Raw genomic sequence first — 20675 nt, forward strand, 5'->3', positions numbered from 1 at the left:
TAGATAAAAGTGACAAATGTCTTGAATGCCATTGAAGCAGCAGAGTACCTCATCGCCAACAACGCTTCACATGTAGTCAAACAGGTACAGATATTTAGATTTAATTTATTAATCTATGATTTTATTCATTTACTTATTTATTATTCCTTATCAATTGAACCACAGGCTGAAATCAAATCATATCTCACAGTTTTTTTTCTCAAGAAAATTGATCGTGTTTTAAAGACCGGTTATTACCGGTGAAGAAAAAAATAATATTTTAATAGGTCAGTTATTAATGCTCTGTTTGTATGTTTTACTTAAAAAAAATAAATAATTGTTTTGCTAACATGTCACAGGAGGCTAATAAATTCATTAAGAAACTTCTGGGATATTTTTCACAATATACGGAGTGGGTCAAACATTCTGTGAGTATGCTAAGATAAGAAAAGTCCAGCATTTTCTTAAAGAGTCATGCAACACTGCAACTAAATCAGTCTTACTCATGCATGCCTCTGTATGCACAGCTGGACATGGAGGTCGCCCAGTGCAAGCCCATCAGCAACATCATTGACTCGCTGGAGATCGTTGGCTGCAGCTTCGTTGTTGACTCAGTGGTAAGATATACAAAACCACTGTAAGACATACAAGAACACACACTCACAAGACAGACTGGATATTCTCATGAACGTGCAGCATATGCATGAACGTCCCCAACACACACACACACACACACACACACACACACACACACACAGAACAAGATCGTCAGTGTTCACACTCTGAGAATGTTATTGCAGTGTAAATGCTTGTGTGTGTGTGATCTGAAACCATGACCTTACAGAAATAAACACTCCAGAGGAGAACACACACTCACTTTAACAGAGCTATGTTCTGTAATTGGGGATTTCCCAAGCTCTGGCTTCTGTTGTTAAATTAAAGGTACAGTTCACGCCCTCTCAGTCTGTTCCATGTTTGGTTTTTTTTTTTTTTGTTGTTGATTGAAGACACTAGGATATGTTAGAATACTCATTTAACAATACTCTATTAGACAGTAGTCAAATGGACTACTTTTTTGGTGCATGATAAAAATTTTTTTTATCATTATTTGATGAATAGAAAGTTCATTTCAATAGAACAGCATTTATTTAACATAAAACATTTTGTAACATTACAAATGTCCTTATTTTCACTTTTGATAAATGTAATGCATCCTTGTTGAATAAAAGAATTATTGTTAAAATATTAACTTTTGAATGGTAGTCAATGTGTCACCGGTTAATTTCTTTATATATGTTAAACTAAAACATATGCAAAAATGTTCATACGTGTTCATAAATGCCTAAGATTAAGACAATTCTTTATATGAGCTGTTTGTTGTGTGTGTTTTAGAACATGTTCTGGTTTGGTCTGGGAGGATGCTGTTTGTTACTCATTCCCAGCATCATCATATCTGTAAAACTGGCCAAATTCTACCGCAGGATGGACACCGAGGACGTCTTTGATGAGTAAGTGAATACATACCTGCTGAGATTAGACTGAATCACCACTGGATTGCAGCATATGTCATAACTATGAAGTGAAATATGGCATTTTAAAATGGTTTGAGGCTTCAAATTCAGAACTGCAACTAAACTGAAAATCTTTACCAAGATTCAAGGAGGACTGTCACTCTACATGTGTTTGAAACAGCCTCGATTTCTTCTTTTAAGAGTCATCTTATATCTCTTATATCCTCAATTCCACTCTTATCTCATAACAAACCACTTCGGTTTTCTCCTCTTTTCATCTACATTATCTTTTTACATTTATTTTACTTTCCATCGTATCATTGCACTTTTGAAATCTCAGATACCTTAAATCTTTATAAATATTTTATAACTTTTTTTTGTGAAATTATGTCACTCTATATCAATCATACATCTCATTCTACATTTACAAGCAACTATTGTTTATATTCCCTGTTTTATTTACAGTAGTTTGGATGTTGTTGTCAGTGGTTATCATAGTGAGTCTTTATATGGCATAAACAACCCCGTGATGAGCAGGTAGAGTTTATTCCACCACTTCATCTCTGCATGATTAAATCATCAGTATTAGATGAATGTCTATAGAAGTCAATTCTGTGCATGAATGTTTTTATTAGTATATGTACAGTATGTATAGAACCTTTTTACAGACTGTGACACATTTCCATTATTATTCACATTTTCTAAATGTTAAATTAAAAAGAAATGTACATTTATAAAACTACACTTTGTGTTGCATCACCTTGGCATTGGATTACAGAAACAGTAACACTGTGTTTCTAATACAAGCTGCAGGAGTGACATCTTTCTCTTAAATGAAAATGGCTTATTTGAAAAAATGCATGATATAACCAGCTGATTTCACATATTTTGGAATGCACTTCAGAATGTAAAACTCTGGTTAAGGTTTTTTTTTTTTTTTTTTTTACATATAAAATAGCATGGATGTCTATAATTGTATTGTTTCATTGGTCCGGTTATGAGAATTTTTGCATACATTTGTGTTGGTAGATACCCCAAAACCGATTTATCTGTTTTCTATGATTCATTACAAAATTTGAGAGTTTTTTCTAAAATTTCGGACTAAATGAAATGCATGCAAATAGAGAATATTGCATGACATCTGTATCCCAGCATGCATCCCTATCCTTACAGATCCTCTGCATGACAGTTTTCTCGCATTTCTTTGGAGCTAAACAAAAAAATGCCACATTGAGTTTAGATCTCAATTCCAAACTTTCAAAATGCACCTGGGTTTTTTTCAGCTATCCATCCTATGACACAATGAGGTGGTATCCTCGGGCCTCAGCCCCCCCAAGACAGCCTGACTGGTGACACAGATACACACACACTTTAACACGGGGTATGCAACTGTGCATGCATCCACCAGGTACAAAACCTTTCAGCAGCTCATCAGTTCACCCTTTCTTGACCTTTTCTGTCTTTGCATTATTTCCATACGTCTCCTCTGCAAACTCATTCATTCAAGTCAGTGTTTCCCACTCATCCTTTGTCTCAACTGACATCTCAACTTTAACTTTTCTCACTTTGTATTCATTCATGACCCGCTATCATTCTCTTAATGTCACGGCTTACGCTGCTGGAAGGAACACGAAGCCGAGGGATAAACGAAACAAGGATTTATTAACTCAAACATAGGCATGGTAAGTAGCAAAATAACAGGTGGCAAGAGGCAAGTGGCAAGTAACAGGTGACAAGTTGACATTTAGACGAGTAGACCCGACAAAACAGAACTGAAAGGACAAGGCTTAAGTAGAAGGGATAATTGGGGAAACACAGGTGGATGGCATGACTAAATTAACAGGGACATGGAACACATGGGGAAATGAAGAGACACACCTGGAAACTAATCCAACCAGACACGGAAGACAGAAACTGGGTCACAGGGGCAAAAACACACAAAATGAGTCCAGGTGTGTGACAGTACTCCCCCCTCCCGGTAGGTGCGTCCTCGCACCGTAGAAACAACAAAGGGAGGCCAGCAGACAGGGACCACAGAGGAAGGAGCCAGGGAGGAGATGACGGAGGGAGGAGCCAGGGAGGAGATGAAGCAGGAGGTACCCAGCAGGACCCAGGCCACAGCCATAACGGCCCAAGGTGGGGCCGACGGAGGAAGGAGCCATGGAGGAGGAATGGTCACCGACTCCAGGGACTCGACCCACGGCAACGGAGCAAGTGGAGGAGGAGCCCGAGGCGGAGACGGAGAGCCGAGAGCCAGGGTGACGGGGAGGAGCCGAAGGTCCTAGGCGGAACTGATGGCTCTGGTGACTGACCCGGCGATGTGGATCCGGAAGGCCGCGGTGAGGCCAGAGTGACCGAGGACTGAGGTGTAGCCGAGGGGATGAAGGAGCCTGACGGAGCCGGAGGGACGGAGGGATGAGGCGAAGCCGGAGGAGTGGAGTCCCGAGGCATAGGATGGACGACGCCAGACCAAGGCGGAGCCGGAGGGACGAGGGAGCCAGGCAGAGCCTGCGGACTGCCGGGCCACGGCGGAGAGGAAGGAGCTAGGAGCCATGGTGGAGCCGACGGGTCAACGGGCCGAGGCGGAGTCCAGGCCTCAGAGGCTGGAGGCGGAGGTGAGGGAGACGCCGACCAAGGCGTCGCTGGAGGATGGCGGTCCCGCTGAGCTCGCACCACAATGATGGTAGGCTGAGGGCGAGCAGAGGGGCAGCCAGACGACAGCGGAGGAGGAGGCAGGAGTGGGTGGGAATTTTGGAGGAGCAGGCATTGGAGTAAGCTCTGGGGCTGGAGCCCTTCCTGGGCTTAACGGGGGATCAGGAGCCCGTCCTGGGCTTAACGGGGGATCAGGAGCCCGTCCTGGGCTTAACGGGGGATCAGGAGCCCGTCCTGGGCTTAGAGGAGGATCAGGAGCCCGTCCTGGGCTTAACGGGGGAACAGGAGCCCGTCCTGGGCTTAACGGGGAATCAGGAGCCCTTCCTGGGCTTAACAGAGGATCAGGAGCCCGTCCTGGGCTTACAGGAGGATCAGGAGCCCGTCCTGGGCTTAACGGGGGAACAGGAGCCCTTCCTGGGCTTAACAGAGGATCAGGAGCCCGTCCTGGGCTTAACGGGGGAACAGGAGCCCGTCCTGGGCTTAACGGGGGAACAGGAGCCCGTCCTGGGCTTAACGGGGGAACAGGAGCCCGTCCTGGGCTTAACGGGGGAACAGGAGCCCGTCCTGGGCTTAACGGGGGAACAGGAGCCCGTCCTGGGCTTAACGGGGGAACAGGAGCCCGTCCTGGGCTTAACGGGGGAACAGGAGCCCGTCCTGGGCTTAACGGGGGAACAGGAGCCCGTCCTGGGCTTAACGGGGGAACAGGAGCCCGTCCTGGGCTTAACGGGGGATCAGGAGCCCGTCCTGGGCTTAACGGGGGATCAGGAGCCCGTCCTGGGCTTAACGGGGGATCAGGAGCCCGTCCTGGGCTTAACGGGGGATCAGGAGCCCGTCCTGGGCTTAACGGGGGATCAGGAGCCCGTCCTGGGCTTAACGGGGGAACAGGAGCCCGTCCTGGGCTTAACGGGGGAACAGGAGCCCGTCCTGGGCTTAACGGGGGAACAGGAGCCCGTCCTGGGCTTAACGGGGGAACAGGAGCCCGTCCTGGGCTTAACAGAGGTTTAGGAGCCCGTCCTGGGCTTACAGGAGGATCAGGAGCCCGTCCTGGGCTTAACGGGGGAACAGGAGCCCTTCCTGGGCTTAACGGGGGAACAGGAGCCCGTCCTGGGCTTAACGGGGAATCAGGAGCCCTTCCTGGGCTTAACAGAGGATCAGGAGCCCGTCCTGGGCTTACAGGAGAATCAGGAGCCCGTCCTGGGCTTAACGGGGAATCAGGAGCCCGTCCTGGGCTTAAAGGAGGATCAGGAGCCCGTCCTGGGCTTACAGGAGGATCAGGAGCCCGTCCTGGGCTTAACGGAAGATCAGGAGCCCTTCCTGGGCTTAACAGAGGATCTGGCATAGGTGCATTGGAAACCCCCTCATTTTGACCCATTTGGCGTTCCACATTATGCTCCCTCGTTGTGGGCAGTGTCGCCGGCTCTCGCACCTGGTCTGACGGGTTGCTCTCTGGCTCTCCGTCATCGGTGGGCTCGGGCTTATGCCTCGTACCGTGGGGAGATTGCAGGCTGGGCTCTGGGTCCAGAGTGGACCTGGCGAGATCCTCCATTGGGCCGACCGTGAGAGGTGACCCATTTCTCACCAGATTCCACTCTATGAAGGCGGCGAAATCCTCCCGAGGACCATCTTCGGGCGACAACGCTCTGGTCCGGGTAGCTGGTGGCATTAGCTATCCAGAGAAACCGTCTGGTATGGTCCTCGAGAGACAGGCCCTCCTGCTCCAGCAGGAGGAGGAGGTATTCGGGGCGATAGAGGGGATCCATGACACACTACGGAAAGAAAAAGACAGTGAAAAAACGGAAAAAAAAAACGGAGGGAAAACACGCAGTTTATAACTTTTTAGGTCGGGTCTTCTGTCACGGCTTACGCTGCTGGAAGGAACACGAAGCCGAGGGATAAACGAAACAAGGATTTATTAACTCAAACATAGGCATGGTAAGTAGCAAAATAACAGGTGGCAAGAGGCAAGTGGCAAGTAACAGGTGACAAGTTGACATTTAGACGAGTAGACCCGACAAAACAGAACTGAAAGGACAAGGCTTAAGTAGAAGGGATAATTGGGGAAACACAGGTGGATGGCATGACTAAATTAACAGGGACATGGAACACATGGGGAAATGAAGAGACACACCTGGAAACTAATCAAACCAGACACGGAAGACAGAAACTGGGTCACAGGGGCAAAAACACACAAAATGAGTCCAGGTGTGTGACACTTAAGGCATTCGTTTTCCATCTTTCCACTTTTCTCTTTTCTCAAACATGTATCAGGAATTCATCAATCCCATATTCTACACAGTCTTGTGGATGTTTCATATAGTCACTTTCAGACTCTTCTGCTGGTGTGGCATCTTTGAATCCATTTGAGAAAGTATTTGGATTCAGGTGTTTACATGCTTAATTTTTTCCTGTTGACCAGATTATGTCTCGAGCTCCATCATATCAGTTGAGGTGTTTACATGGACACTTTGCAGTCCGATTGAGCCATCAGTCCAATTCTAAACAGATTATTTGTGTGCATGTAAACATAGCTATGTATGTAGTCTGATCATTCACATTTTCCTCCAGTAACATGTCACACTGTGCATGTAGCTTTGCATGACTTCCTGTAACTCTTCAATCTTTGATTCAGTTATACCTTACTCTTCATCTTTGTGTAATTTAAGAAATTGGAAATATTTCTCTGATGTTTAAGTGAAATGTTCTTCGTTTTCTTCTACAGCGGTGCTGAGAACTGGAACTAAAGAGAGTTTAGCAAGGTAAGACAATCACATTCTATCGTATGTTACATCACCTCAAGCTTTCAAGGCTTTAATGCATTTTTTGAGTCTAAATTTATATATTTTTTAAATCAGAAATTGTCTTTCTATATTCAGATTCCATGGACGACAAGCGAAGATGGAAAAAAGGGAATATAATCTGAAACAGTTTAATCTACTGTAGTTTCTAACAAAAAAACATACTTGGACCTAAACTAAAGAATTCCACGCTTATTCCACACACAGTTCATTGTACATGGTACAGCAATGTGTTCTTTTTATACACTTTCAACGTGTTTTGGAAAGTTTTGTATGTATTTTGTTAAAATCTGTTTTATAAAGCATGTCCTTTAGACATAATTGTGGGTACATCTAAATTTTGTAATGGTCTTTTTAACATTTGATATAAAGGGGCAAGAAAGCGCTGTGATGTCAGTCTGTGTACTGTACTGTTGCTTATTGATCACGAAACCATGAAACGGTGTTTCTGAACCAAACATCTCAAGTTTGAAGGACAAAGCAGATTAAGTATTTGCATAGAAAAGTGAAGTACTTCATTTATCATGTTAACTTTTCAGTTCTTCTGCGCAATGTTACTTTTTGTACATTTTATTGTTCAACAACCGAATATTAGCTTCAGAAATGTTTCTTAGGGAAATTATGAAAACTATGTTGAATGCACTGGAAAAGTCTTAATGTCTTAAAAGACAAATAAAGATGATGTCCTAAAAGACTGATTTTTCCTGTTTGAAATGTCAGTACGGTTGATACAAGACATTAATTAAACCACTAAAAACTTAGTTCATCTTTTTTTGTTGTTGTCTTTTTCTTCTTTTGACTGTCTTATGTATTTGATTTTCTTTTTGCGTTTACATCCATACAAGAAACTGCAAATAGTTTAATATGTCCAGTGTGTAATGCACTGTAATTTGTTTAAATACAGGTTTCAGTACAGTATACAGTGGCAATACAATTCCACTTAGTTCTCTATTGTACAAACCAAAGGATTCTTAGGTTAAGATGAGGTTATGTTCCATATCTATTACTGATATCCACAAATCCAGACGTCTGTCTCACGGTCTGCTGGGTGACTTTATTTAACACCGTAAATCCACTGGAACATGGATTCTATGTGAACAGTACAATTAAACAATCAGCTCAAAATGGTTTGTGGGTTTTTTTTGTTAAAGGTACAAATAATTACATTTATTTCACGTTTGCACCCTTTCTAAGCTTAACAGTTTTATTTTAGTATCATTGGGATATTATAATAGTTTTTAATTTTAGTTTTAATTTATTTTTATATTTTCAATTTGTTATATACACAGTATATGTGTATGTATGTGTTTAGTTTTGTTATATCAAGTTAGGCCAAATGAGGCTTTTTACATATTTAGTCAAATTCGTTTTTTTATTCTTAAACTTAAACGCTCCAGTCTTTTTTTTTGTAATTGCATGAAAAACATTTAAAACGATATTGTCCAAAATTTCATCTTTTTGCTTTTTAAATTAAAGGAAGTAATTTACAACAGATGCGATATAGTTTAATCAGTGAAAATCTAAGGGATTGCATGTATTTTCAGCAGTTAATTCAGTATAATTGCATTTTTCATTTAAAGGTTATAGTGTAACGGTTATTAAACATGTATAAATATAAATCAATTATGTCATATGTAATCATGCTTATAAACATATATGAACAAGAATGATCTACTCAATATACCAAGACAACAGCTCAAGAAAGAAACAGTCAGGAACAGTTGCATCTTTTTGCCCTTTTCCATCAGTGTCCATTCAATTGGACAGTTCATAGTGGACTCGGATCCCCACAGCATGACCCTCTCCCAGATGTACTTCAGCTGCTGATGTTCAGTTCCTCCTGAGGTTTATCTATGGCCTCTGCCATGAGTTTGCATGCAGGCTTGTGTTTGGGCCAGTGTTTCACCTGACACTCTCTACAGAGAAATTACAGACAAAGAGAATTATTAACAATTAACAAACAAATTAATTTTCACTTATAGGGTTAAATCTGAAAAAGTGCATCATTTTGGCCCATGTGTTGTTATACCTGTTGCAATACCACTCTCCCTGACAGCGGGAGCAGCGTTTTGCGCCCACTCTTCCACATGCTCCACACTTGGGTTTGTCTGGGATTAGATTCTCCATCACATCTAGATTATATGTTTGAGCCAACCTGATCAGAAGGGTGCAAATAAACAGTATACATGCATACTGTTAAACTGCTAAGTTTTATAAGTGCTACCCTTATGAAAAACATTTACAGATTAGAGACATCACATCTCACCTGCTAGCTTGCTCTCTTAATTCACTTTCAGAGGGGTTGAAAACATGTGTCACTTGGTGTTTAGCAATGGCTTTCCACTTGCTGCTGTTCTCCGTTACAATATCATTCCATATCTCTGGCACCTAAATGAATCAAAATTAAGTTTATTTGAAATAAAGAAAATATCTTTTGCAATATTATAAATGTATATACTGTCACTTTTGATAATTCTATTGCATGCAAATATGATCTACTTTTAAAAATAAAATGTAACTGACCCCACACTTTTGAATGGTAGTGTATGTGTGTGTTTGCTGGAATACCTGCTCCAAGATGAGACCTTTTTTAGGGGCCGCTGGATCTGTGACAGCGAGTTGACTGAGAAAATGCCTGAGATCAAGTAGATTCGGTAGCTGATCTATAACAACGTCTGTCAGAAACCCACGAAGCTGCATTGAAAGAATATTAATGATTTATCACTGATATTAAATAAATAAGATATGGTGTCACAGAACACTGATCGATTGCTCCGTGTAAAGTCTTACCTTTAAGAGCTGTGTTTTGTTAAAGCTATTGAAATCATATTTCCTCTGGCAGTCTGGTTTGAGGAGCAGGTTCAGTAAAGCCATCCACACCTGGCCGTCGTGTTTACTCAGCTTTAGCTGATCTTCAGGCAGGACGGTTCTCCACTTCCCCTCTGTGTATTTCTGCAGTGTTCCTACACCAGAGAAAAAGACTAGACTATTCAGCCAAAAATGTTACTGATAAACTCTTTTCCCTTTTCTAATGTAAGTCTATGGAGGTTTTTAAACAGATTTAAGCAGGCTTTAATAGAAATGAATAAAAAATCTGGTAATTCCAGCATGCTACTGAGAACATGAATTTCGTAAATAAAATATAGTACCACTTCCTGATAAACATGTTGCTCATTTGATCTCCTATGTGACTGTAAAGCTGTTCTGTAATTTGATTTATGAATATGTAAGGTGAGGTTATGTTCAGCTTTCTGTTTCCCAATGTGTTCTCAGTGTGTCTGATTAATGATTACTTTCACCTGTTCTGTTAATAATCTTGTCAGTTCTCCCTCTAGTATTTATATTGGACAATATAACAAGTGCTTAAAATACAGTACAGCTGAGAGACTAACCTCTGTTCCAGGGGCAATTTTCCACCAATTGTACCAGCACACAGGGCATATTATGAGTGCACAGCATCCTCGAGAGCACACTCACACTCAAACTACATTAAAAGAGGATATTTCAACATTCAGTACTAGGCATTTGTTTTTAAAGATGTATTTTTGAATTTATGTTTTATGTGCAGCGTGTAAAGGAATAGAATATGAAATGCATGACCATGACCATCCAAGATGAGGATGAGGAGTTAGTTTCTTCATCACATTTGGAGAAATGTAGCATTGCATCACTTGCTCACCAGTGGGTGCACTGCAGTGAATGGGTGCCGTCAGAATGAGAGTCCAAACAGCTGATAAAAACAACACAAAATCCACACCACTCCAGTGCATCAGTTAGCATCAATGCTGCGCATTTCTAAGAAACATCCACCATTGAACTGTTTTTAATTTCAACACATCATTTCTGACCTAAATACTAGAAAGCATTATTATGGAGCCCATAATCCTCCAATAAAAATCTCACTCCTCTATTGTCCTCCCACATCAAAATCACACCACATATTTGTTCAGAACTGTTTTAGACTGTTTTCACTTTCTAAACAGAGCTTGATCTGTGCATATATATCTCTCCTGATTCAGACAACATTTTCACTAGAGAAAGCGATATTATGAATAGAGAACTTGTTATTTAGCTGAAAGTTAAATGGTTTAAAGCCAACAGTGCTTTTCACTTCACAAGATGTTTAACTGATGGACTGAAGTTGTGTGGATTAGTTGTTGGACTCTCATTCTGACAGCACCCATTCACTGCAGAGGATCAAATGTTGAGCAAGGGATGTAAAGCTACATTTATGTTTACAGAGAAGAAATAAACTCATTTACATGTTGGACAGCAAATTCTCATTCTTGGGTGAGCTATTCCTTTAACATTGTCTCTTTAAAATGAGCAGAAGTTTAAATACCTCTCAATGTGATCGGTGATGGAGCACAATACTGACAGAGCCTTGACAGAGATTTCAAACTCTAACATGTCACTTTGTCTTTGCAGATCCTGCAAGAAACAGTGTACAAGTTTTGGTAAATGTAAAGTAAATGATGCTAATGAATCAATGCTGTAATGCTCAAAAAGTGTTCTTCACCTGTAAAGATGTAGTGTCTGACTGCTGTGTGTGTGTAACTCGGTCCTCCGTCAGGATCTGTCTAGAAACAGAGCGTCCTGCCAGCAGCGTGAGTTTGCGATGACAGTAATCCAGTAAATCAAGCACACTATCACCAGCAGCCTCGCTGGACTCCTGTATGTGTAACACACACATCAACATTTAGGCATTTTTATATTGCTGTCAAATTAGAATGAAGTCTTAGTTTTTCGATCATCTACTTTTGCTGCATTTTGTTTTTTGAAATCACACATTCATATAAATACAAACCAATTTCTCCGTGAAGATGTACTTACCTTGTGGTACATGATTGTTTCCAGCAGGTTTATGATGGTAGCTTCATGGTGAATCTGGAATTAGGAGAGAATGCAATGACGGAGAATTTATTTAAATAATAGCCTGGCATGGTTTGGAAAACCTGGTCATTTGAAGCTGACGCCACTTACCACCATGTAGAGAAGAAATGTGCTCTTTGGATTAAAGTCCTGGAGTTTGCAAATTATGGGAAACACTTTATGTTTCCAGACTTTTGTGAGTATCATTGCATGCACCAGTGTGGGTATCTGGAAGAAACCCAACAAAAAATCTGCTTCTTTACAACACATTTGTGAAAGTGTGGTAAGATGTGCCAGTGGGAAAGTTAATCAATAATTAGGCGATGCTTTACAATTCAAAAAGTTAAAGTCGTTAGAATTATTATTATTTATTTATTTTTTTACTATGATTGCATTTCTTTGATCAAAAAAAAAAAAAAATCCACTGTCCTCATTTGTAAGTTGCTTTGGATAAAAAGCGTCTGCTAAATGAATAAATGTAAATGTAAATACAGTAAAACAGTTTTCCATTTAAATGCATTAAAATTAGTTTATTATAGTAGTGGTTAACCAGATTTTTTTAAATTTATTTATTTTTGTGGAAACCAAAAAACTTTTTTTAAGGATTCTTTTAATAATAGAAATGCAAAAATAACAGTATTTGAAACTGAAATCCTTCGTAAAATTATAAACGTCTAACGTTATACTGTCTCTTGTCATCAAATTTAATGCGACCTTGCTGAATAAAATAATTACCTTTCCAAGAGAAACAAAGAGGTCTTTTATGAATTCCTCCTGATTGGCACTGGCATTCAGAATAGCTTGCATATTCAGCTTCTCGATGTACTCATGCTGGCGAAACCACCTTAACAAAAAAAAAAAGAAAAAAAGCGGTATACTTTAGAATAGATGAACCTCTTTAATAGATATTCAGGTAACTTACCTTTGGCTTCCGATGTCGCGCAATGCCATCTTCTCCAGACTCTGCACATAACCTTCGGCTTCTCCGTGCAGAAGAACTGAATCCATCGCTTTTGAACGTCCTAGACTGTGAAACTTAAAAGATTTAATGTTTTCGTTCGCGCTTTATACTAAATCAACAAACGGTGCGGATAACACTTCATGTTTCGTCACTATGGTTACAGGTAAACACTGAGAGAGCGGAAGTGACGAGCTCTTATGACACTGATGCTGACTGGTTCTCTGAATGATATATATAAAGCGAACATTACATTATTCAGTATATACATCCCCTAGACGTACATTTTTTACATCTAAAAGTTACTCCCTGAAGAATTCTGCATTTCTAACAAAATTAAAGAGGTAAATTTAAAATTTTTGCATAATGTTTATCCAACTAACCATGTTGTCAATCTTGTCAATTTATATATTTTTTCAATTATATATATATATATATATATATATATATATATATATATATATATATATATATATATATATATATATATACATATATTGCATTGTACATTTTTTATTCATAAATCCAAATTTCTCAATACGTTACCTAGATTTGATGTCTTCCTTGCAGAGATTTTGCTTATTGTTAAATCTCTTAGACACATTGATAATAATAAGAATAACAAGTTTATTAAGGCTTATTATGATATTATACTTAAAGAATTATTTTCCTGTCTTTATTTATTTATTTAATTATTTATTTTTGTTGTTGTTTTTCATTGTCATTGTCAATTGTATGTCAATGCAGTGCTATTTTGTATTTGCATTTCTTTTGTCTTGGAATAAAAAATAAATAAAAAAGGTTCTTTGAATGATAGATATCCAAGAGAGAGATGGTGAAAAATGGTAAACCAATGCAACATTTAGGAATTACACTAATACATTTTCTTTAGTGTTAGTTTGTTATTCAAAGGCCCTTCTGCTGAGGTTTCACTAGCCCAAACAACGTGTGTAAGCACATTCTCAAAAATTCTTGATCAAAGCTACCTTTTAAAATGCCATTTGTTTGTAATATATTTTTTATATCTACATATATAATTTTAATAAAATTTTTAATGTTGTAGTTGGTGTTTTTTTTTAAATTTTACAGCTAGAAAATGATAAAATGAAGGAAGGAATATAAGACCTTCAGAAATCTCAGGATGTTGCTATATATCACGTTTAAATCCTGCTTTCCTTCATGTGTGTGTGTGTGTGTGTGTGCCTTGAGTTATATTGTCTTACGAGGAGTTGATGTGAAGGCAGTATTGTGAAGCACATATATGCACAAAACTTCTATACACACTGTCTTTTAATCTACCAATGTTTCGTGATTTCTAAATGTTAACTTACCTGATCTCTGCAGTAGCTAAAAGTAAATGCTTACAAATGAAAATTCCCCATGACTCCTCATAAACCGTGTCAGAAGAGAACTTGTTGTACTTCACGTAAACCAGATGTTTGCCGCATTGGTTGAAGCTGACAAAACAAATGGGTTCCAGGTGAATTACTCTCCTTGTCTCTTCCCCTGAAACTAAAACGTCTTTCACATCAATAGTCAATAGCCCACTTATGTTAGCATGTATAATTATATAATGAAGACCATGAATGTAACCACACCCATGACCTTCCCCTCAAACCATCAACACACACTCAAAGAAGAAATGAAAGAACTCAAAACACTATTTTATGAAAAATTAATTCATAGGAATTCTTTCATACGATCTAATAAAAAAAAATTGTATGAGCTACTTACGTTTGAGTTTTTATTTTGCACAATGTGATTTTGTATGAATTCATGCAAAATTCAAAAAGTTATGTTCTCCCATGAGACTGGGTTGCAAATGTCATGCCACACAAAACTATGCGCTCTCAAAATCACTTACACACCGATCACATATACACCACACACACACACACACACACACACACATACACTTCTCCAAAGATTCCTACAATTAGTTCTTTCAGGCAGCTCTTTACTGGAGACTAGAGGCCCATCAGACTCGAAGGATGTGTGCAGTCTGCTCTGCTCAAAGACCCCTTTGTGGGACTTGTATTTATAAAGCCAGCCTGCACCTCCAACACCTTCTACTCAGTCTCTTCTACACCTCCATCATGAGAGCCAAATGCAGTGCCACTGTCCTTCTGGTCTGTTTCATTTGGGCCATCAATGCTCAGGCTCAGAACAGCAGTATCCAGGCGAACAGCATCAACCACATCGAAAGCACCCAAAACAGTCGACAGCAGCAGCAGCCGAAAGGAAGCATCTGGGATGAGCCCATTCGTTTCAACAGTAAAGCAAAAGATAGCTGCGTCATGGTGATCTCCAGCCAGACCAACTTCACCAAGCTGCGTGTCTCCTGCAAGAGCAAGGGGAAGTCATACTGGTGTGATTTCCTGGGCAAACCTAACCTCTGCAGAGCGTATAACAGCAACCCTCGACACTACTTCACTCAGATCATGTGGGACATGAGGAAGCTGCAGAACGCCTGCCAGGGACCACAGGTTTACAAGCCGCACATGTGCCGCTCTGCTTCGGATGAGGTCCAAATGGCGTTTCATGCCTCTTGGCCCAAAATCTCCATCCCCAAACTCACCCAAGCTTCTCAGAACCAGCAAAAGCAACAGCAGCAGGTCAAGTCCAGCATCACGCCTACCAAACCACCCGGGCAAAAACAGCAGCCTAAACCCCAACAACCAGCCAAACCAGCCAAGCCTGCCGTTTCCAAGCCTGTTTCACCACGTAAACCTGCAAAGAGCATCACAGCGAGACCCACCGTGGCGGAGGAGAGTCAAGCAACCAAGATAGCAGAGGAATACTGCTGGAAGAGTCTCCAGGGTGTCTGCGCATACTTCATTAACTGGTTCCAGAATTAATTCATCAAAACCTCTGGTAAGCACATAATTTTTTAGTGAATTACCAATCAGTGCTTATGTGGAAACTTGCTCTATATCACGTGTTAGAAAGATCTGCTACTGTATCTGACTGTAGCGTAAAAACAAACAAACAAACAAACACAAACTACAGTAGCACAACATCACTCTGATGTTCAAACTGCAGGTATTTTACATAAAACTAACTCCTATAATTGTTAACTTTGGCTTGAGGACTAGTACAAGACTAGTTTAGCGTATTCAGGAGATGAAAGACTGAAATTCAGAAGCTTTTTAGTGTGAAAAGTTTACAGTGGAAAGCAAACAGAAATAGGGTTAGACACAAAGCTGACTCAGTGAATCCTCACTGCTGCTTTACACCCGTGTCAAATACCTGCCTAACCAAATTTGAACAGGATATTTATGTTACATCTCCACACTTTAACAAAATAGCTCAAATCAAATTATTTATATCCATTAGTGTTCACATTTTTATCTTTTGATCCATTTTCTCCTCTCTGTAGGTTAACAGTGTCAGAGACTTTCAGATTGTCTGACAACCGGCCAAGTGTTTCCTCCAGAGACCAGGACTCTCTCTTATCCTCTGTGTGTGTGTGTGTGTGTGTGTGTGTGTGTGTGTGTGTGTGTGTGTGTGTGGAAATGTGGTTATGACTGGTTTTGTGTGTTTTTCCATGCAAGTAAACGTACGTACAGGAACAACAGGAATGAAAGAAAGAAATTTGTAACATGTTGCTTAATTAAAATATTTCATATTTCTTAATTCTCTGTGTATGGTGTCTGAACACAATCAGTGTTTTAATTGTATTTATTTATTTATTTTTTTTTTTTTGCTTGCTCTCTGGTCTCAAGAATCTCATGTTCTCAAATTAATCTCACACATTAATTTACATCTAATTTATTTTCAGAAAACAATTATAATCTGATTTCTGGAATATGCTTGCCTCTGAAATCTGAAGCAAAGATTCTAAAAAAATTAATATTAATAAACAAAAATAAAAAGTTATTAAATATGATCAGAAATCTGTAGATGACAAAAACATGTGGTTCCAAACCTAACTGAAACAAGTATGATTTTTGTTTAACACTTACATGTCAGAGCACATCAACACCACTAGGGGGCAATATATCATCTCATTTAAAAATCCTCAAATTAAATGGTTACAAAACTAAACAGTTTTAGTTCCCATTGACTTCCACTGTAAGGACAAAAACTACAATGGAAGTCAATGGGAACCAAAACTGTTTGGTTACCGATATTCTTCAATATATCTTCTGTTGTGTTCAGCAGAAGAAAGATATTGGAATAACATAAGGACGAGTAAATGATGCATTCTGAATTTTTATTTTTTTTCAGTGGACCATCCCTATAGTTAATCTGCTATAACAGGGGCTAATGTATGGAATTACATTTGTTTCAATAATAATGAATGAAACTTTATAAAACTGAACGTAACTTTTTCAGAAACTATCAAAAATATGCCATTACAAAAGAAGGAAAAAACAATGAAAATGAAAAAAATGAACTCAGTCGCACAAATTTAACATGCTCTTCAAATATGCTTCATTCTCTGTTAATGTTTTTCAAAGATTCGTTTTCGCTAATCGTGGATTATGAATTCATTGCCACAGATTTCGCTTACGGTTCGCGGTTTTTCATTTGGTGTTTTGACACAAACCTCTCTTGGGGGCGGGCTTAACAGTGATCTACTCTGATTGGATAGTGAGCTTTTGATGGACAGGTGCTCTCTGACCGGGAAGTATAACACATATTGGAAAGCTCTCGTGATTGTGATTTGTATTACTAAATATGTAAATAATATTTGACCTTCGATCCTCTCAGTCTGTAAAGATGAGCTCTTATCCTTCAAGGCAGCCTGAAGTAAGCTTGTGTTACTGAATGACAATAGTAACCTGCAACAAACTGTAGCACACTGTAACATGAAAAACTTGTATCGATGTTACTTCAGTAACACAAGCTTACTTCAAGCAGCCTTGAAGGACAAGCGGAGGAGGAAGATGATGCCGCTCCATGTCTATGTCTCCTGAAAGCTCATCTTTACTGAGATAATTGAAGGTCAAATATTATTTATATATTTAGTAAAACAAGGCACGACATATTGCATACAAATCACCGCGAGAGCTTTTTTTTTTTTTATTTCTATTTTTATTAATGCAGAGAACATACAAAGGTACAAACATACATCACATAATATCTACATCGAAAAGAAAAAAATCTAAACAAAATTAAACAAGGAGATCAAAGGCAGAGCAAATCTAACAGTCCTTATAGCTTTCTTTAGTAGATACTGAGATTACATTCATATAGTTTTCCATTTCATTTAGGAAAACAGAGAAGACAGGTTTACAGTCGGAGAATTTGCATTTGTGAATGTGAAATTTGTTTTGGAAATTTTTAAATTAATAACACAACTGTTATTTTCGTTTGTGGGGTCAGAGTCATAATACCCAAATATAATGTTTTACATATGTACTGAGAAGACTGGCAAAATCTTACACTTGACAAACACACCAATATCAAGTGTATGACATGACCGAAATAAGTGTACAGTTTCTTCAGAACTCGAACAAAAAGAGCATGTAAGATCAATGTCAGATTTAAATCTTTGTATAAACTTCTTTACAGGGTAGAACCTGTGTATGAGCTTAAAATAAATGTCTTTCACTTTGTCTGTGAAAAAGAAATTTTTGCGGTAGAGAACAACAGATTTAATCACCGCGAGAGCTTTCCAATATGTGTTATACTTCCCGGTCAGAGAGCACCTGTCCATCAAAAGCTTACTATCCAATCAGAGTAGATCACTGTTAAGCCCGCCCTCACGAGAGGTTTGTGTCAAAACACCAAACGAAAAACTGCGAACCGTAAGCGAAATCTGTGGCAATGAATTTAGAATCCACGATTAGCGAAAACGTATCTTTGAAAAAAATTAAGAATGAAGCATATTTGAAGAGCATGTTAAATTTGTGCGACTGAGTTCATTTTTTTCATTGTCATTGTGTTTTTCTTCTTTTGTAATGGCATATTTTTGATAGTTTCTGAAAAAGTTACGTTCAGTTTTATTAAGTTTCGTTCATTAGTATTGAAACAAATGTAATTCCATACTAATGGGGCCATAGCCCTAGAGCTACAAAGACAGACTGGAATTTTTAAATGTCACACTGCCATGCCTTTTTATATATAGTGTATTCTATAAGTTCTCTGCAAACATTTAACCAAAAGAAAGAAGAATGCATGTATTTGTATTATAGAGAGCTCAAATCCCTCTAGATCCCTGTAATCAAAGAGTTATGTTCTGAATATGTGCCAAACATGAACACACCCTACAGACACAACTCATGCATGTTGCACGGTATATTCTGCCTTAAGTTCCCCATGGCCTCTTAAGGCTCAAGTCCCACTTCATTAATTCTTATAATACTATATAATTTAGTATTGTCATTAATATTATTATTCAAAACATACTCTCTGTTTAACATAGAACATTTGCAAACACCTGGAAACTCACAGTCCCATCCCTTTCTATGAAACGGGTCATAGTGGGATTATGGTCACAAAATCAATAATCACAAAGCAGATTCATGAGCCTGATTCTCCACCAGACACATTCACAAGCAGTTTCTGTAAAAAAAAAAATATCACACTCACAATCGTTAATACAAACTTAGCTTTATCATTGTGTGAGATCATTTCATGAGTGATAACCAACGCTTGGTCTTAGTTGTAACAACAAAGACATTTTTCGTGATTGTAATAGTTTCACTTTATCACTTGATCCCTTGGTAAATAAGTAATGAAAATGAACAAGGAAATTGTACTTCCATGGATGACTCATTGTTCATAACTCAAACAAAACTTCAAAGACTTGGTGTAAAATGAGTGTTATTTAGTACCATTATATATTGTAATCAACATTTGAAGTGGATCAAAACCTTTCATCAAAGTTGTCCAAAAACCAAAATCATCACCAGTTCTTGTCTTAGGACAACTGATGAACTTTTTTTGATCCACTTCAAATGTTGACTACTATATACATATAGATATAAAACCATCGCACAAACACCTGAAGACTATATATAAATATACAATATCCAGCGTTCTGTCTTTCTTTACCCAATTTCTAACTGCCTTCCCCTCAAAAGTGACCTAAATTCATTAAGCTCCAGTTAACATTCCTCAAGTAGATGCACAACACACTTTAAGAAGGGTCATTGCACAACTTTAGGTATAATACTTATTTTACACTAATTGTGTGCAAATGCAATTGCAAAAAGTTAATAAACAGTTAATAAAGCATATTAAACTGATATAGAAAGGTATGGTTCAGCTATGAAATTAGGCCAGAAAGACAATGACAGGGACCCCTCACCCCTACCACATGAGTGCACACTCACAATGGCCCATTAACAAAGCATTTTTACACACCAGGACATTGTACAGTACACAAGCATAATGGTGTTACGTTTATGCAGCCCTATGTCTAATCCTGTACATGGAAATAAGGAACAGGTTTTGGTCTTGTGAGGCCCCAGGAACCTTACTTCTGCTGCTATCTGTCTGTGTTCTCCTCAACCATTTACCCATTCAGATGCAGTGTATTTAAATCAGATTTACCTTGCTCTCAGCTCGACCTGAGCCCTTTTTGTTTTATTTGTTTTTTTTTAACCAAAGTGCATGAGCTCAGATCAGTAAGGCCTTTGATCAATCAGTTCCAAAGAATAATACAAAACGTGCTATACTTCAAATAAAACAAGTAAAAAAAAAAAAAAGATTGAAAGAAATAATATTGAATAACAAGAAATATATAAGCAATTTTTGTAGGCTGGGCATTTTGGACTAGGGACACTATATTAGCTAAAGGATTTCAAAGGGTTAAAAAACCTCAGTCCCATGACAGCAATGTAATTCCTATCTTTTATTTCAGCCCCCTCTAAAAATGCAAATATATGAATGACGCAGGCAGTGGATTCCTGCATATGCAGGAGCTCATTAAAGGGTTTCCTCCTGTTTGACAAT

The 20675-nt window shown here is 39.0% G+C and overlaps 3 protein-coding genes across 9 annotated transcripts in view; 2 read left to right on the top strand and 1 right to left on the bottom strand.

Moving 5' to 3' along the window:
• LOC132142185 (prominin-1-A-like) overlaps positions 1-7707 on the top strand; it is a 31659-nt gene extending 23952 nt beyond the window's left edge. For 4 of the 6 annotated variants that reach the window (XR_009434026.1, XR_009434027.1, XR_009434028.1 and 1 more), the window contains 7 exons: positions 4-84; positions 339-407; positions 507-596; positions 1372-1487; positions 2774-2898; positions 6862-6898; positions 7016-7707. Coding sequence is in view for 2 of the 6 variants with exons in the window: in XM_059551845.1 (XP_059407828.1) it covers positions 4-84; positions 339-407; positions 507-596; positions 1372-1487; positions 6862-6883 (378 nt within the window). In the remaining 4 variants the exon portion in view is untranslated. The remainder of the gene's footprint in view (positions 1-3; positions 85-338; positions 408-506; positions 597-1371; positions 1488-2773; positions 2899-6861; positions 6899-7015) is intronic. The other 2 variants (XM_059551845.1, XM_059551846.1) reach the window with 1 other exon arrangement.
• Positions 7708-8420: 713 nt separating this feature from the next.
• On the bottom strand, positions 8421-12927 carry zmynd10 (zinc finger, MYND-type containing 10). 2 transcript variants are annotated; one of them, XM_059551848.1, is made up of 12 exons: positions 12732-12927; positions 12545-12653; positions 11921-12037; positions 11771-11824; positions 11457-11609; positions 11280-11368; positions 10330-10421; positions 9728-9900; positions 9506-9631; positions 9204-9325; positions 8967-9092; positions 8421-8853 (listed from the first exon to the last, which is right to left on the bottom strand). In XM_059551848.1, exons 1-12 carry the CDS (start codon positions 12815-12817, stop codon positions 8754-8756), a joined length of 1347 nt encoding a protein of 448 aa, XP_059407831.1. In that variant the 5' UTR covers positions 12818-12927; the 3' UTR covers positions 8421-8753. The 2 variants fall into 2 exon arrangements, with proteins under 2 accessions (XP_059407831.1, XP_059407830.1); XM_059551847.1 differs by having other exon boundaries at positions 9728-9918.
• Positions 12928-14743: 1816 nt separating this feature from the next.
• Positions 14744-16403, top strand: LOC132141798 (fibroblast growth factor-binding protein 2-like). Its single transcript, XM_059551462.1, has 2 exons — positions 14744-15641; positions 16147-16403. The coding sequence occupies exon 1, from the start codon at positions 14759-14761 to the stop codon at positions 15623-15625; it is 867 nt and encodes a 288-aa protein (XP_059407445.1). The 5' UTR covers positions 14744-14758; the 3' UTR covers positions 15626-15641; positions 16147-16403.
• The last annotated feature ends 4272 nt before the right edge of the window (positions 16404-20675 follow it).

Source organism: Carassius carassius, chromosome 6 (genome assembly GCF_963082965.1).
Source record: "Carassius carassius chromosome 6, fCarCar2.1, whole genome shotgun sequence".
Lineage (NCBI taxonomy): Eukaryota > Metazoa > Chordata > Actinopteri > Cypriniformes > Cyprinidae > Carassius > Carassius carassius.

Coding starts and splice junctions, on each gene's coding strand:
- zmynd10 (XM_059551847.1), bottom strand. CDS start 12,817: ATGGATTCAGTTCTTCTGCACGGAGAAGCCGAAGGTTATGTGCAGAGT. Junction 10,422..11,279: donor ATCACCGATCACATTGAGAG/GTATTTAAACTT, acceptor CTTTTAATGTAG/TTTGAGTGTGAGTGTGCTCT. Junction 9,326..9,505: donor AAGGTCTCATCTTGGAGCAG/GTATTCCAGCAA, acceptor TGATTCATTTAG/GTGCCAGAGATATGGAATGA.
- LOC132141798 (XM_059551462.1), top strand. CDS start 14,759: ATGTGTGCAGTCTGCTCTGCTCAAAGACCCCTTTGTGGGACTTGTATT.